Source organism: Topomyia yanbarensis, chromosome 1, assembly GCF_030247195.1.
Source record: "Topomyia yanbarensis strain Yona2022 chromosome 1, ASM3024719v1, whole genome shotgun sequence".
Taxonomy (NCBI): domain Eukaryota; kingdom Metazoa; phylum Arthropoda; class Insecta; order Diptera; family Culicidae; genus Topomyia; species Topomyia yanbarensis.
The window spans coordinates 215962229-215980994 of record NC_080670.1 but is presented as its reverse complement, the minus strand read 5'-3'; the positions used below and the strand labels follow the sequence as shown (position 1 = coordinate 215980994).

The window sequence follows — 18766 nt, the reverse complement described above, 5'->3', positions numbered from 1 at the left end:
TCAGAAGAGACACAAACCACTTAAAAAGAAGGAACAAAAAGCTCTATAACAAAGCATGTTATAATCTTGTATATTCAATTTGTTTCATTTAATGGCACATTGCCACACTCGGATTCCCAAAATCTGTGAATGAATTCTCCTCGGGGTCGGGTGTGGAGGAGTCGGGATATCCGGCATCACGCATGAATGGTCACGACGAGATCTAGTTCCGACACTATCTCGTACGTAATCAATTAGGGGCCCCCGGCCGTATCCCAACGTCGGGTAAAGAAAATATTTGTTTTCTCGCCGCTGTTAATGTGAACCGATCGGGTGAATTTCACGGACGATATTCGATCATTCATGGGAAGGAGTAATGGGATCCAATTGACACAAGCCGTATAGTTGTAGCGCTTTGGGTATTGAATAACGACGAGCAAGTGATCCGATCGGACCACGTTCTGGCCGATCGATTCAATCTCGCAACGGTTCGTTACCGTCCGGTGGGCACTTGTCGTTACGCGGCTTCTGGTGCAAGGCGACGGCAACTGGAAACCGAGGAACTAGAGCTTTTCACACACTCGGTGTAGGTAGGATGCCTTTGGAAGGTCGCCTCGCCTGGTGGCCTGGTATGGTATGCGAGGACGGCTTACAGTCTGTGGTTGGTTTATGGGAGTTTCGGATGTTTGAGATGTGATCAGCCCAACACAACGGTTTTGCTTCGGCTGTCGGGTAAATCCGTTAGGTTGGCTGAGCTTGGTTCGTCCGGTCGGTTTGCAAATCGTGAATCAATTCAGTAGAGGATCTTTGTATCTTCTCCGAACTATTTCACCGACTTGGAATAATTAAGCTGAGCTATCTTTTCCCACGATGGTCAGCTCATTTTTTGTGACTTGTGTAATTACTCTGAAATTGGAAATTATGCTAAAAACCCATAACGTTTCTCTTGTGATCCGAAAATTTACGTAAAGTATACCACCGAAGAAGATGTCAATGCTTTGGACAATTTACTGTTGGGAAGCAACAGAGTAAAATGTGCAAAATAGTCAGTTGTTTCACAATATGTACGAGTTGAAAATACCCTCGATACCTTGTTCAGAGCATAGCAAAGTTTCGTTAAAAACCGCTGAGCCGCTCTCTACAAGTTTACCGTTCGAAAGAATATTTTTAAATAGAAAATATCAAAATTCACATTAGTCTGGCAAGCAATTTGTAGATGGGGTAACTGTTTGCACTATTAATAAACAAATCTACTAGCAGTTAATCTTGCCTTTCTTGACGTCTTTTTCAATGCTATTTGGCATTTTGGTATCTTAGGCCAGTGCGGAAACCCCGCAAGGTAAATATCTACACATGATTGTAATTGATTCCAATTCTAGGAAAAAATATGGTTTAAATGAACCGAAACGAATGTTGATTGAAATTTGATACAAAGGGCCAAAGTCACCGATAATTTTGATATTACTTTGGTTTTGTCACACTTTTGATGACTTTTGATAATAATAGAATTATTGTGAATTGTTTAATTTATTAATTCCTCAAAAAACGTACTCCATATAACTCGATTATCTATCAAAATTATTTATTTTTCGAACAAAGCTTGAGTTAGTCGCATGTTTTGCTTTTAGTGCAATTTCACGGTATCAACAGTTACTTTAATCTTGTTTGCATTGTCAGAAGAACAAAGGAAACCGTTACATTTAGCTATGCCGTTGTCATCTGTTTGGATGAGTGAACTCCGGCAAAATACGGTTCCCTATTCACTTTGAATCTTTTTTTTATTAGACAACATTTTCACTGGAGCTGCCTTTCATCAGTTCCATCATTAATCTACACAGCACTGATAACGTTGAACAAAGTTGACTTAAGCAAAAACAAACATTTCAAGCTTAAGATCCCCACGCCTTATGTCACCATATAGAGAAATGCAACGAAATTACAAACGGAGAAAGTCCTACGTGTCAGCTCTGGGGTCAGTCGGCACATTACGGAAAATCATGCTCAGAATTGGAAAATTCACCCACGGAAACCAAATTCAGCTCACAATCTGCACCTGATTATCTGAACGACGACGTGCAGTCGAATTTAAGACTGTTACTATAAATGACGGCTACAAAAACTCTCAGTACCTCCAAATCAACAGGCAGCGCCATTTGTGAGAAAGCAAACGCCAGGCACGACGAGTTTCCTTAAGTGATCCCTGAGTGGAAGGCAGATGGGAAAATATTTGATCACGAACTCCATTACCAATGACGACATCGAGTGGATGACCCTTCCGATACGTTAGACGAGGGAACAAAGGTTTCCTTGTCACCAAAAATGTTTACACGAGTAACCGCAAGCTGTTTATACAAGATTTGGTAGACACCTAATTTCTCACTTTTTATTGCGCATTTTGAGTATGCTTACCTTACCCTTACCGTTCAGAATAGAGTCTTGTTGTCTCTTGCTGTATGCAGAAACCGTCTCCATTCCACTCGGTCCATTGCTGCTTGTCGCCAGCCTCGCAGTCTTCGAAGGGTTAGCAGGTCGTCCTCTATTTGGTCGATCCACCATGCTCGCTATGCGCCCCGTCTTCTTGTTCCTGTAGGGTCGCCCTCAAGAACGACGTGTCCAGCCCACCGCTAACGTCCTATTTTGGCGCGATGGATGGTTCTTCCAGCAGCTGATGCAACTCATAGTTCATTCGCCTGCGCCACGTTTCGTCTTCCTTCTGCACGCCACCATAGATGGTACGCAACACTTTTTGTGCGAAAACTCCAAGGGCGAGTTGGTCCTCCACGAGCATAGTCCAGGTCTCGTGGCCGTAGAGTGTCTTGTAGATAATCAACTTCGTGCGGTGGCGAATTTTGTTCGACCGGAGCGTCCTCCGGAGTCCAAAGTAGGCACGATTTCCCGCCAAAATCCGTCTCTGAATTTCCCGGCTGGTATCATTGTTGGCGGTTACCAGAGAGCCCAAATACGCGAATTCGTCGACCACCTCGATTTCGTCACCGTCAATCTGAACTCGGGATGGGAGGTTCACATTGTCGTCTCTAGAACCTCTTCCTTTCATGTATTTTGTTCTATTCTATTCTATTCTAACCCTTACACAGCCAGTATTGAAAAGCATCCTGGAAAACACTGCAGCTATTCTTTAGTGTTTTTCTTGTCAATATTAATATTTGAAGCATATTATGTATAATATGTCGAAAATATTAAAACGGCCAGGCCTACTGTGCAGAGTTTGGTTTAAAGATGTTTCAAAATTATACGGCAATTAAATTATTCATTTAATGAATATTCTAACTAACGAATCATTTTGAATCTTGATGGAGGAAGAAACGAGGACAACCGTACCAACCGTTTCATTAGAAAGGGGATTTGGTAAATCGTTGGGAGTGACTAGGCTAAGAAGGTTAATGTCACTCCTTTGGTCCTTTGGGATGGCACAGAGGTATTTACACCTTGCCTTGGCTAATGAGCCTAGGTTATAGAGCCTTTACTCGCTCTTATGGACGACTGCATAGTAAGGCAATAAATTTTATACGTTCTATAATACCTTACTGGGATCGCGCCTTTAGTCAGCAATTAAGAATCACACAGATTAATAGTGATACAACTTCTGATGTGGTATTCAGTAAAAAGAGGCCTGTCGCAATAGATTAAAACACTGGTCGTATTGGAATATGTATCCAATAAGAGAGAAAAAAAACAATACCTGCTGACGAAATGTATGGACTGACGTCAGTTAGGGTTACAGAGACTCGAGGTTGGGTAGCAAAAACGGCATCAGAATACTAGGTGCAAGACATTAAATGCAAACAGAAAAATACTCCCTTATGAAACAGACGTCTTCGACTTGTTCAAGATGGCTTCATCCTCCCTGGTATCCTTCCAGATGACAATGGCCATGTTTAAATTTCCAAAGAAACAGCCTCTTCCGTTGTAACCCTTGTTGAAGGATATAGGCGAGAGCCTCATCAGAAGCAACTTCAATAATTCTTCCGAATGATCACAAAACATTAGGTGTTACAAATACCCTCTCGAACGTTCCGAACACAATTGCCGCGGATAGATATGAATAAAGTTATCCTCACAATCCACTTGGTGCATTCCCTCTTCCTTTCATGTATTTTGTCTTCGAAACTCCAATCCTACTGGCTTCAGCTTTCAGTCTGATGTACGTTTCTGACATCGCCTCAAAGTTCCGAGCCATTATGGCAATGTCGTCGGCGAAGCCAAGAAGCTGGACGGACTTCCTGAAGATCGTGCCACTCGTGTCTATCCCCGCTCTCCTTATTACCCCTTCTAGAGCAACGTTGAACAGCAGGCACGATAGACCATCACTTTGCCGTAACCCTCTTCGAGATTCAAAGGGACTCGAGAGTGTCCCCGATACTCTAACAACGCACATCACCCGATCCATCTTCGCTTTGACTAATCGTGTTAGCTTATCCGGAAAACCATACTCGTGCATTATCTGCCATCGATCGATTGTGTCATACGCCGATTTGAAATCGATGAACAAATGATGGGCACGTTGTATTCGCGGCACTTCTGCAGAACCTGCCGAATCGCGAATATTTGAACCGTAGTGGCGCGGGAACCCATACATCCCGCTTGGTAATGCCCCACGAACCCCCTTGCAAATGGTGACAATCAGCGGCAAAGAATTTGGGAGAGGACCTTGTAGCGCCGCTAAGTAGTGTGTTGTAGCAATCCAACTTGTCACCCTTTTTGTAGCCAGTGTTTCACCACCCTATTTTAATAGCTCACTGGGTAGTTGATCTACACCGGCAGCTTTGTTATTTTTCAGCCGACCGATCTCCTCCTTGACTTCTTGGGGATCAGGGGCCGGCAGCCTATCGTCTTCTGCGCGTGCTCCAAGATCCGTTGCCATACCGCCTTCGTCCTCTGCTGCTTACCGTTAAGGTGCTCGTCATAGTACTGCTTCCATCTCTCAATCACCTCACACGCGTTTGTAAGAAGGTTGCCGTCTAAGTCCCTCACATATCGGCTTGCTGAACGTAGCCTTTGCGCGAACTGTTCAGCTTCTCGTAGAACTTCCGTGTGTCGTTCACGCGGTACAGTTGCTTCGCGATATCGTTCCTCCTGTTGGCGCTTCTTTCACCGGAGGACCGAGGTTTGACTGTTCCGTGCTTGTTTGTATCGCTCCACATTCTTCCAGCATTCTCGTCCGTGCAGGATTTTTCTCCTCTATTAACGCGGAATCGCTGTACCTAGTGCCGCTATAGCAGTACTTCCTATGGCGGAACGGATCTCCCTCCAGCTATCTTCAAGAGTAGCTGCGCCCAGCTGCTCTTCCGTGGGTAGTGCTGCTTCCAGCCGCTGTGCGTAATCTTGGGCAACCCCGGCGTCCCGAAGTTGCGCGATGTTGAGCCTTGGCGTCCGACTACGACGAGTGTTGTATACCGTCGAGAGTTTTGAGTGCATGCATACTGCAACTAGGTAGTGGTCCGAATCTATATTCGAACAGCCATCGTACCTCCAGCTTCGCATAGAACGCTTCCTTCTCGTCGGGTCTCCCGTCGTGTGGGCAGTCTACGTTTATGATGCTGTAGTTGAAGAAACGGCCTTTGATTCTCAACTTACACATCCTTGCGTTGATCGGAGTCCATCCAATCACGCGTTGACGCATTCTACTCAGTACTACAAATCCAGTTCCCAGGTCGTTGGGTGTGCCACAGCTCTGATGGAAAGTAGCCGCCCGATGCCCGCTTTTCCGTACCTTTTGTTCTGCCAAGCAAAGTTCCTGCAGTGCTACGACTTCAAAGTTGCGTGGTTGAAGTTCGTCGTAGATTATCCTGTCGAAAGCTGGAAAGCAAAGGGGCCTGCAGTTTCATGTTCCGAGTTTCCAATCGTAGTCCTTATTTCGTCGCGTAGGCCTTTGCCGGTTGTTTCGATTCGTATTTTATTCTGCATTGTCCGTAACGTTGTTCCTCGATACAGACAAAAAATTATGAGAATGCATTTCGCTCACTACTGAAAATGTTGTATGCTGGAACTTTTGAAATAGGAGTGTAAGGTCGTGTCGTTGGTAATAGTTTAAAAAAAATGGAAATTCTGTCAGAACCGATTTTATACTACTTCACAGTGTGCTATACGAAATGATGCGAAACTGAATTTTCAATTTGAGATATAATAGTTCAAAATTTGTATATACCGTTGCAGTACTGATCTATGGACAAACTGGTTCCGGGAAAAACTTTTCACTGGGAACATATTTTGATGGAAAGGACTCATCGATGGGTGCAATTCGAAAAGCGATTAACGACATCGTTGAAAAGACCCCTTACGTAACCGTAGACTGAAAAAGCAGGACATATAGCAAAAAAAACTCGCAGTCTTAATCAATTGGAAGCTCAGAATTTGATATTTATTGGTCTAGCGTCCTGACCTCTGATCAAGACAATATTTATTTTTTTTCGGAAAACATCTTAGATAGATTAAAGGCTGCTCGACAATGAATTTGATTCGTTCAGGTTAAGTAGTTCTGCAAAATTTTAGAATAAACTGAGAAATTGGATTGGTGAGAAAATATGCTTGACACAAGTCCCGGAGTAACCTAAAGAATATTTTCATAATTTTTCTAACCAAATGTCAGCTTTGACAGTGCCAGCTACCTGTATTTTTAGAGGAGGGAATTGTAGTTGAGTCACACTTATGAAATAAGTAAAATCAGGTCGTGTCGTCGATAATATATTAAAAAAAACGTGTACTCTTGGCAAAACAAATCAAATTGGGGTCGTTCTGATTTCTTAAGTGTCAGATATATTGTCAAATTGAGCTCCTTTGAAGTTACATCTCATTTCATTCTTCATTAAACTACTCAATTAGGATACTGATTGAATATTTCGAACATCCCTCGTATTCAAGGCAAAAGTAAAAGGTTCGATCGCATTGACAAACAGCACCAACAATCATCACAACTCGCACAGAGAAGCGCCACTCCACGCAAACAGCACCGGAAAATCGACGGCAGCTCACCTCAGCACCGTAATTGAGCCACTTTGCACGGTTTGATTTATGATACGCGCGTCAGTTTCGGTAATGGACGACCGCACAATTAACGACCCGGGCCCATCAAATTAACATCTAAATAGAGAGCTAACAAATTAATTTCGGCAATTTGTGTCACTCGCCGTATAGATTGATTTCATTTTCCTGTCCCAGGGAAGCACCGTAAAACAGCACATAACCCCTAAATTCTTCGCTCGGGGTACCGATATGCGTACCGGCTGCGGCGAAAACGAAAAAATCGGGAGCAGCTCGAAGGGTCATAAATCGTTAATGCGTGCTACGTTACTAATTTGAATTTGATTTATTAGAATTTTTACTGCGCGTATGCGTTGTACCACCAAACGGCACTCTTCGACTGCGGTTTCGTTTATTCGCGGTTCGTCAAAATTCGAGTGCCCATTGTTGAACTTTGCTCGTTTGCGCTCTTCTCATACGAACGCACCACAGTGACACTTGGCTTCGTTCCGCGTACCCAGCAACAATAGCAGCTTTTTATGGTCGTTTTAATAATCGTAAAAAAAGAACGGAGAACGTTGCCTTGTCCCTCAATCGCATAAATATCAAAGTGCGCCCCGAAATTAACACAAAACTAACAAATTTATTCATACATGAATGTGATAAATTTGCATTCCAACTATAAATTACGTCTGTATGTCTTGCCATTTTTTTTTGCTTCACAGGGACATACTCCCAAACGAGAGGACGATTTATCAACGCTCGTCCAGTGCCGTTAAACCGGACCAATTGTCAAACCGTGTCTTGCCGGGGTGGTAATTAGCTTTAAAGGTCTGTAACGTAGCAACCCCTTGCCGCGTTAGTCTACTTTGATTAATTGGCACACAAGGTATGACTTGTCTCTCTGCCCGCTATACCATTTGTCATTTCACACGTTTGTGTGTTTTGCAGAATCTCACCTACTAGCCTCGAGTAGTAGGGACATGGAATGTATATCAGGACCGTGCTTGAACGTCCAGAAAAAGGGATTTTTCTGCTCACCACAGGTCTCATTATAATTCGAAACTTTCCGCAGTAGGAAAAGTGAGAAATCGGCGTCGCACCTTTTCACGGTTGATCATAATTGGATTTCGGACCCGCCTGCGGTCAGGTCATGCCCGGTGATGCATTGCAATCGAGCTCATTAAAGGATCACACCGAACGAACCGTTCCGGCCTCTGGCGCCACTGGTCTAAAATCCTGTGGCGCCGGAAACTGAGTCAGCAGATTCGGGCTTTCTACAGTCGTCTTTTTTCCACTATATCATCTTCTAATTATTATCCACTCACACTTGAACTGACAGAATCTATCTCTGTGGTGCAGTCTCCGTCGCCGACGGTATGATGAGAGCGTTCCAAATCACTATTTGGAAACGTGGTAGTCGGAGGTAAAAGCTCAAACGGTCCCGTCGATTGGTTGGTGGAACATGAGCATGAGGGGAGGAAATTTGTTTTAGGAGAAGCCTAATTGAAAGTGTCTGCGATATGTATCGATGGTGGTAATTTTTTCATGTATCTCCCGACTGCTTTCTGGACCCGGATGCCGACATGAGCTCGTCCATGTGCCCTTTTCGGTAGGCTGGATATTAATTGCTTGATTGATGTTGGTACATCGCCGCCTGAGCAGCGCCTTCTAGAGAGACGAGTTCAGTTTTGCAGATAGTATCACTGATTGTAGTATGGATAAAATATTCTGATCAAGAGAAATTTTGATTCGTAATCGCAAACCATGATGGTTTAACGAAGACTTTAGCGAATTTTATTCGCTATTTGAATCTATTTGAAGATCAGCTTCTGTCTGAATTGCACAGGGCGGTCACTTAGAGCCTTATATTTTAGTCAACAGCATGAGAGATTTCGCATTCCTTCAAAATATAACACATGAACAAGAAAACAAATTTTAACTGATCCCAAACAAATCCCAATTCCAACCTACCTTCGATTCTGGTACCACGTCTTCACCTGAGTATCACTCAGCCCCAGCTTGTTGGCCAGCTCCATCCGGTCCTGCACGCTTAGGTATTTCTGCCGCTCGAAGCTCTTCTCCAGCGTCTGCAGCTGGTGGTCGGTGAAGGCCGTTCGTGCTTTGCGCTGCTTTTTACTCAGCCCGGACGTTCCGCTGAGTCCCAGGCCGTTCTTTATACTATTGCCATCTTCGTCCTTGCCGCCTAACAAAAAGGATAACGAACGAGAGAAAAAATAGAAAATCGATTAGATCCTGATTCGTCTCGTCGGCGCCGTATGACGCTGCTTCCCATCCCAGCAACCCAAACGGACAGCGAAAGTTGAAAATCATTCAAACACTTAACTAGCTTTGACACTCCGTTCATTCATTTTTAATAAACTCAGCGATGAAAGTTCCCGAGAGCGGAGCTCTATTAAAACTAAAGCGCGAGTAATTAATCATCTGCTGTGACTCACTCCTTCCTCCTGCGGAGGCTCACAGCATTGGGAACAGGACTTATGTGAGAAACGGGAATGACATTGCAGTTTTCTGGTCGCCCCTCTCGACTCCTTCCTCTATCTTAATTACGCTTTTAAATATTTATAACAATAATAACAATCAGCCGTAACAGCAACAACAATAATAAAAAGCAGAAACACGCCAGGAGGTAAGCGCTCGCGTTTCCTCCGTTTTTTTTGCTACCGATTGTAGTGCTGACGGCTCATTGTGACATTTAAAAATCTATTAGGCTGCATTACGTCAGCGGATTCTATTGTGACAGCGCCCAGTAGCTCGCTCAGCTGCTGCCACCTACGGCGATTGAATAGCAACAGCCTTCGACGGTAGAGAATGATGGTTGATAAACGGGTTCCCCTTAATCGAACCCTCGTCGCAAATGAGTTATAAATGATGAATTTGATCGCTCTGTTTATGTCACTGCTCCGGAACGTACATTTTAACACCATTTTCACCGAAAATGGTCGACAGATAATGGGTCCAACAGAAACAGCAAGCCGTGAAAGTTCTCGCCTCTCGTTGTTATTAATTAGTTGCTTTAGACCATCTATATTTGTGCTCTGATGTAGCAAGCAGGCCAATAATAATGTTTTCAGCCGTAAATTATCGCACTAAGTTGGTTGCTGACGGGTACGATAAAAGTTTGTTGCTGTATGAAAATTAGAGTACAAATTTGAAGTTTATTCAAATGTTATCAAGCTGTAACGACTTGATCCGAACGTATATCAGAGCCGGTTTAATATTTTTTTTTTTTGGGAAAATTTGAGCGATTTGCTTTCCCACATTCCGGTTGGTAATTCATCCACCAGGAAAGTTACAACGGGGTAAGCCCAATAAAAAGCTTGAGTGCTTGCTCAGTCAGCTGGACGCGGCTCTTTCGGTCAGGTACCCGAAAGATTGTACGCGGCTTCGGAGGGGAGTATCAAAATTAGCATCTAATCTGAAAGGCTAACAGCCATCAAATTATCATAGCACTCCAATCTAATGCTAAATTCAACACCTGTTTATGCTGTTAATACGAACACCGCTCTTGTGGTTAGCCCCGCTACGCCATCATTGGTTTCGCTCGCCGCTCCCGGCTTGCTTTGATTACCGCAAGAACAGGCCGAGTTAATCTTTCGTAACTGAGTTATGCAGATTGCAGTGCTTGTGAAACAAGCCATTTAGCAGCTGCCTCCGAAAATACATTCGTCGACGTTTCAACCCCGAGCTGTGATCGTTTTCAGGGTCATTAGTGCTACAAGTTTATTTTTTCCTCTTCGCAAATATGTTTAATTATTATAAACTGCATAACAGGGAACGATGCTGCAGCATGACTTGACACATTCTACTTTACGACTATTAACCACTTCTTGCGAGTTTTCAATCGTCGTGAAACCAAGGGGTTCGTGAATTGAAAAAAGAAGCAATTATCTTCTACTTCTTACCGGTCTGGAGCTGTGACGCGCATTCCTGGTGCGATTGCGATCCGCAGGAAAATCACTTAAAAGCTAAAAATTATCATCATTTTGTCCAGTCATGTTCGAGTAATTATAGTTTTATTGATTCGCTGCCATGCACATAACAATCATTTAATTTTTTATTTTATTTGCCAGCTTCGCTGCAGTGCGTTGCGAATGTTGGCGCAGATTTGCACCGCTGCAGCAAGAAAGATTAAACTTGTGATGTTTATTTCTTTATTACGGCGCCGAAGCAGCCAGACGAAGGAAGAAAAACATGATGAAAAACAACTTGCGATACATACTTTCATTGGGCCATGTCATATCCGTTATCTGCATTACTAAATTTCGAAAAGAAAAATTAATTAAGTTAAGCCGAACTGCACGTTGCAAAACTGCTAGAGTGGTTAATGTCAGCTTGCATTAACCTAAGTCGGCTCTCCTTCTACCACATAAAGTACGTGTGAAAATTGCCAACCTAATAATACTTTGTCCACTGCTCCTCGTCTTCTACCCGCACCAGTACCTGCCAGTCCCGGCTTGAAATTCCATCTGTTTACAAACCCATTAGCTACGGGTTCGGTTGTGGATGGCGTGTTCCGCCACCGACTGCTGTCATCCGGAGCAAAGCACTCCACTGCGTTAGCTTGCCAAGTTGTCGGTAAACTCAGCCTAACTATCATTGCTCCGCTTGATGATGATGAAGATAATGATTATTGGCCTCTTATAAGACCCGTGGCAACGATATGTCATCGTATTAAAATCCAGCCCTAATTGTAGCCCACTTTCCATCAAGAGCTATAGAAGTATGAGCTGTGTGATATGCTGATGTGTGATGATTTGCGACGAAGGAATCCGTTACTCGGCCGCCACCAGCAGACGACCAGTCGGTGATTTGTTGTCACATTAGAATGTCATTCTGCGCTGGGAATGTTGCGGAAACTTTGCTTTCGACTCAAGAAAATTAGTTCAACCATTCGTCGTGTATTGAACTGGGTAGGTACGCGAAGCAAGAAAACATGCGATTGTGGGATTTATTTGGGAAGCTCTGAATTGTACGAGTTAATTCTATCCCAAATTTAGGACAATAATATATCCAAAACCTTTGAGAAGAGACAAGATATAATAGCGGAAATAAGTTTCACTGGACAAAACAAGCATTCGTAATGCGAAAAAGGTATCCAAGTTAGAATACAATTAAAGCAGTTAATTTATCTTCTTTCTTTTCAGGATAAAATCACGGTTCGTACATCGTTGGCGCTCAAATTGCTATAAACTATGAAATTTCTTCGAAATTATAGAAGTGTCGGATTCTTCGAAAAACAAACGATTTTCTAAATCCTATCCGAAATTCCAGTGAAGCTAGTTTTCCAGTGCTATTATGACGTTTGGTCATATGACGGTGACCGTTTGGAAAATTGGAGAACAATATCGAAGCTCGTCACAGATTCCAGTGAGTAGTATATTCATTTGTTTTCAATTGCACACCACTATCAAAGAGGAAACAGCTTCGAATTGAAGATTGTTTTAGATATGGGGGTAAGCTTTGCAAATTCAACAAAAATGTAAGTATTCAGGTTTTGAACGCTCATAATTCAGCCTTTTCACGATAAATTTTCGATATTGTTGCACATATCACTCAGAAATACTTCTAAATACAGATTTCAATAGATAGATCTTTGATAGTACGGCAAATTTTAATAATGTAAAACATCTTCAAAATACCATGCATTTCCATACAAAAGGTTTCGCTTACTTAGTTTGGGACTAGCATTGGATTCCTGGCATGCTACGGCTAATTCTCCCGTCGGACGCCGGGTCAAAAACAACAGTAGCAGCAGACCGGCATATTTAAACACTGCACTGCGCGCTGTATTTGTATACCGCTATCGCGTGTATGTATTCAAAATGGAACTCTGATCCGGTAAGCTAGTTGAGAATCATGCACCAGCAAACACTTGTGCCGACTGTTCTCAAATTTTGCATTTTAGCTGAGTATTTTCAGCATTGGGTAACACCTTGAAACTTGCGTACATATCCCAGCGACTGGTGCGATTCCCGTTTGCTGAGTGGGAAAGATTTATTTATTCGGTACGTTTAAAATAAGTAAAATTAGATCACGACTTTGTACGTATCAAAAATGTGGAGCCCTGGTTAGCTCGATTCTTAACGCAAAGTGACTTAGTACTTTATACTATGCTATTATGAGCTGATGGGTCGATATCTTTTGAAAGCACCAAGATTTCTCCCTGATTTCAGTCCTGTTATAGATATAGCATAATGAAACGGTGCGGCAAAGCTCCTGGAACCGGTCAACCATTTAAACAAAGGTGAAATTAGTGGAAGTTTAAATCGTTCAGCTCGACGTTAAGTGTTTTCATACCAAGCAGAATCAAAGAATAATTTATGTCGTACGGTTTTTTTGGAGATACAACCAACATAAAACACAGAAACTTTCACTATTTCCACGCTGTGCTCGCACAAAGCCATGATTTTGTTTTCCTCTGACAATTCATCTTATAAATTAAACCTTTAAGCACAATGAGAAGCCAGTTTATAAGAAGACACTGTGCAATAGATTTAAAGAGTTAAAGTCCATTGGTTGAGATTTCGATCGAGTTGGAATATCAATATTCGATTGTGGAATGGTAGAAAGAACTGCTGTTGAGTGCGCCACCAAACGGATTACTTTCATTTTTGTCGTGACTAACGACTTATCTTTCAAAATTTCGGTAGAAAAGTCGTGTACGCTTTCGAACGTTTATATCTTTTGTTGTACTGCATGAAAATGATCACTTTTTGCCATTTTGTCGAAAAATATGTTCAGCAGTGTTGTATTATATTTTGGAGTATGAATGACATGCATTAATAATGAAAATATTGTATTTTGAAAAAAATCTTTCGAAAACTACTCGGAAAAGGTGAAAATTTCCAGCTTCTCAGCCAGAGCCGTCAATATGGTGCCCCAAACGAACACTAAAATGATGATTTTTTTTGAATATATGTCCGCTACAAGTTTGTTTCTATTATCATTCGTATTTAGATGTCTGGAGTGAAAGGGTCATCCCCTTAAAGGGCTGTATAGTACAGAGAAGGGAACATTTGTGTTCATGTGTACATGGCTGGTGGACAAATAAGTTTGTATCGTTACGTGCTACTAGCAGAGGCAATTAATTTCACTTCCGATAGTTGGAAAGCAGCGAAACCAAATTTCAGAACATCCGCCCCTAGCTCTTTCGCAATTGGTTCTCGCTAATTCCATGCACCGAGCCACAAATTTTGAATAGAAAGAATTGTAATTTGGTTCGGTTTCTGCTTGTCAACCTAGTCGAATGTCCGGAGACCACATATCAACACTGGGAGAGAAAGCGATTATTAGGATTTGGCCGTCTCTGTGAGCTAACTGCATTAATTAGTTTGTGCAGCTCCGTGCTCGTAACCGGCATCAATTAGATAAATCTCCCACCGGAAGAAAATTGATCCCAAACAGCCCATAATATTAATCTTTGGCTGACCTTATAGAACATCTAGGTCATGGCTTTGCAGTCTAACTTTTAAGCAAAAACAAACTATTTTGCCTTCATCCAACGTTTCGGTCCGTTTGGGACCTTTTTCAAGGATTCGATAATTGTTGTTTTGTTGTCAGATCTGTTGCTGTACAACAATGGATTGTCATATGGTTTTTCAGGATCATCTGTTCCGATCGTGTAAAGTCTTTTCGGGATCGAAACGCTCGTCTTTTTCTTCTGAATTCGGTTCAATTAATATCTTTCAACTCAGTTGTTCTAAATATATAAAGCACAAAATTTTACAACGTTCAAAATCTCACTACAACCGCAGTCGATGGTTCGAAACGATATATCGAAATGCTAGATGTATTCTGCATCGGACATTTTTCAACCCAACCAAACAAGTTACGCTTATCAGCTTATAATGACTTCCTGTCCGGTATCGAGCTCCCGAGCGATTTCATGCTACGAATAGCACGACAGCAGCGCGACAGGCGTTTAACGGAAAATTCATTATGATATCTAAAACGATTACGGTAAATAATCTCTGGACAAGAGGTCAGCAGCTATATTTTCATTACAATTATTCCCCTCACTCTCCTTCCTCCTAAACTTTATGAGCGAAAATTTTAAACGGTCGCCAGTTCGAAAAGCCATTAGCACGAAACCTTATCCATGGATTGCGTCGCCTGACGACGAACAACCCCCGTTTCGACCAAGGGAACTATGTGCACAATCGAGATAGTTATCTGCGCCATCATGTTCCCCTGCGCGCCAATGAACATGTTTATAAAGGCATGTAATTTAAAACACATTTCCCGGTGAAATTATCCTTTGAAAAAAAAAAATGAAAATAGGCAAAACCGAAATAAAAGCTGCGTGATTCATGTTTCTATGCACGATTTTTATGTACATTCTGCCTTTTTTCGGGTTCGTTATTGTCGCCAGTTGAACCGCTAAATAAATTTAATACACAGAATAATAAAGTTCCGCTGCTGCTGATGTGTGGACTGGAGAAACCTTTTCTCTGGTTATTGTCAGTTCCGTTTTTGGCCCTTCATACACATCAGACAACGAGATACGCTGTTATTTCAGTTAAATTACCATAAAACGGTAATAAAATAGACAAGAAAGGAACAAATTAAGCGATATTTTTTCCACACATCCAACCGAAATCGGACAAACACCGGCTAAAGTCGATAAAGCAGCAGGCTGGGATTTTCGGTCGTCAGCCATTTCTCCAGCAATTTCGATCGAGATCAGTGCGATGTGATAAACGCACCTGTTAATGTTACATTTAGTTCTTGCTCTGACGGTGCAATTGGTTCCGCATCGTAGCACTAAAATTCCACTAATGACCACCGCGTCGCTGTGTGTCGCCCCGCAGGTAGCGAGAACAGGCCACCGACCAGGACGACGAAGTGCAATTAGCGTGAGAGAGTGACCAATTAAATTTTTCGAGTTTCACTTGGACGGGGCTGTGGTGTGCGGTTGGCATATAAACAAAACGGCCGAATACGTGTGGCGGTGCATCGATTCGGTGTAAATGTGTTCTCTGTGATTGTGTTAATTTTTGCTAATTTCCATTTTTTTCTGTTTCGAACTGACCGAATTATGTTCGTCGATTCGGCGCGGAATCGGTAGCGCGACGTTATTGTTCGCTGTCACGCAGTTGCGCTTCTCGGTTCCGAGAAACTCGCCGTTTATTTTTTTGTAAGGGATGTTCGAAACATCGGTAAAGTAGTGAGAATAATGACCAGTTCTGGCTCATTGCCGAAGTTGCTGTGACAGAATGCAATCCAGGTTTTGACAAAATTTTGGAAGCAGACTTTTGACACTGCGTCAGTGATGGAACTTTCTGTTAGGTTCTTGAGCCTTGTAGATCGTTTTTGAATTTTTGTACGGTGATTGAACATGCCAAACGGCTTATTTCACTACCTCATTTCAGCCTCACCACTTGATCGGATTAAGTGATGGGGAGGTAGCTGCTTTTTAATTCATCATTATCCATAACCGCGTCAGTCAGCAAGATGGCCAATGCCCACCCGGCGGTACTTGAAGCGTCAAGGAGAAATATGAAATTTTCCTCGAAAATAATTGAGTTTTAATATTTAATAAACTCATCAAGATGATGTAGCCCACCGTACGGCACTCTTTCTTTTATTTGTTTTTTCTTTTTTTTCTCGCCATAAGAGCCATCCAAATTAAATCAATCACTCACCAATTGCACTACACCACTCACGTCGAATGGCTATTCGGCGGTGCAGTAATAGACAGTCGAATTATAGTGACCACCACGCGAAAATGGCACTCTGCGTTTGCGGCTCCGTCGGGGCAACAAATTAGCGTTGTGTGTATGGGGTTGTGTCTGTGGCCGGGGTGGGCGTCGCGATCGATTAATCGCAGCAACACGCAATGGGTATCTGGTTTTTCAATTACGTTTAACTTATTTTGCGGTCGAATTAGTCAATAATTCAGAACCTTTCGTCAGTCGCGGGGGGTCTCCGGTTGCTCGATACGGTGGTGCGGTGATGCCGGGTGTATAATTACAGTGAATCAGTTTTTTTTCGCTGCCGGGCACGAACACAGTTGGCCACTGTTTGCTCCCGTTGTGCTTTGACTTTTCCCATCAATTGCTGTCTATTTATGACAGCAGGTTCGTTGAGTTGTGATTGATTGCGGTGTGGGTGAATGTTCTGTTTAATGGAGGAAAGTAATGGAATATTTGATAGGTTGTTCCGGTTTCCGAACCATCTAACGTCGCTTAAGGGTATTAAAATCAAGCAATTTGAGATTACGTCATCCTTTCCATCCATAACCAGAAAAACGAGCATCTTTCTCGGAAGCCATCTCGAAGGGATCCCCAGCAACCGCTAATTGAATATAACCGTTTTTACACGTTCCGGCAATAGACCCGAGCCACAACACCACCGGATCAGCTCGACTCGAAAGGCGTGGCATATCTTTATTTATCCAACATCCTCCAGTTTGCCGTAGCTGTCGCTGTCGTCATCTCCTCGGATGCTGCAAATACTCTCTCCAACACTATTTTTCTCTCGTTCTTTACTTGTTTACGAATCTATTTCTCTCGCCTCGCCTGCTCCGTTCCCGACTCGTCGTGATGCAATAAAAATCACGTCTAACACATACATACGCGCCAGTTTTCTATTTTATCGCTCTCGTTCTCCCACTTCCTTCCAGCAGCGAGCTTAGTATTGGTGCCACTTTCCGGACGGTCTGTACATATTTACATATTACCGGAAAATTACCTTCCATCTTCCAATTAGCAACGACCAAAGTGATTCTACTGGTTTCTTTTCGTTTCCCAAGCTTCGATCGCACCATCTCGCTTTGAACACAGTTGCCGTGTTTGGCTCACTGAAAAAACCAAACGGAAATCGATCCCCTCCGGGGCCGATGCTGGTAATCCTAATCCGTTGACCTTCTTCAAGTAACACCCAATTGACACCGAATCACGATTGCCTAGACGGCGTATCTACAATTCTACATTCACTCTCTCTCTGTCTCTCTTGCCCTTTCGTACTCGTGATTGCTCACTTTGCCCTTTTTTTGCTGAGCATTCTCGAGCAAAAAGGCCAAGTCAAGTACCATCAGCTCTCGTGGTAACAACTGTATAACATTGTTAGGAACAACGGCGCACTCCCGACTGGACCGGAGGTTCCACCCAACCAGCGCCGCACATCATCATAATTTTCCACTCCACTCGACGTCAAGAGGCTGCACTTATCGACAATGATACTTGTTGTGTGGTGCTGTTCCCAACCGACCGACCCCTCGCTGTCGTGACTGCAATTTTGTGCCGTATCGACTTTTCATCACGGCCTGCTCTTTTCTGCCAAAAAGGATCCTGCTATGCTTCGTTTGGGGAAAAAAACTTGCAGCAACACTCAGCAACCGAAGAGAACAACAATGGTTGGCCTGCACTTTTGTGTACCGAACAATAGCGCTTTTCCAGCTCTCTTGAAATGTCGACAGGACGCGGACCGGGGAATTCGTGATTTACACAATAATGAACGTACTTAATTTCGGAAAAGTACAGTATATAATTTAGGTGAAGCTGTTCTTGTGTTGTCGTTTCTGTTCGGCATCCTTGGCACCGCTTAAGTACACATTTTAAAAGCTGGTGCCGGAGAGGCCGTGCCGTCGCTATGGATACACACATACACGGCCGGGCGAAAGGGTACGGAAAATTGCAATAATAAGCAAATTCGTTTCAATTTCAGCCATGCAATAATGTTGGCTTTTAGAAGATTCGTGGTGTTTTTTTCTCTTCGAGCGTCTTTTATGTTGATAGAAACAGTGGTTGGCCCTCTTGTCGGTGCTTGGAACAGCTTTGTCAAG

At 42.9% G+C, this 18766-nt stretch overlaps 1 protein-coding gene across 1 annotated transcript in view; it reads right to left on the bottom strand.

Annotated features, from left to right (window-relative positions):
* Window positions 1-18766, bottom strand: part of LOC131692755 (homeobox protein B-H1-like) — a 65733-nt gene that overhangs the window by 15744 nt on the left and 31223 nt on the right. Inside the window, exon 2 of the mRNA XM_058979997.1 lies at window positions 8932-9163. Within this exon, the coding sequence (XP_058835980.1) occupies window positions 8932-9163 (232 nt within the window). The remainder of the gene's footprint in view (window positions 1-8931; window positions 9164-18766) is intronic.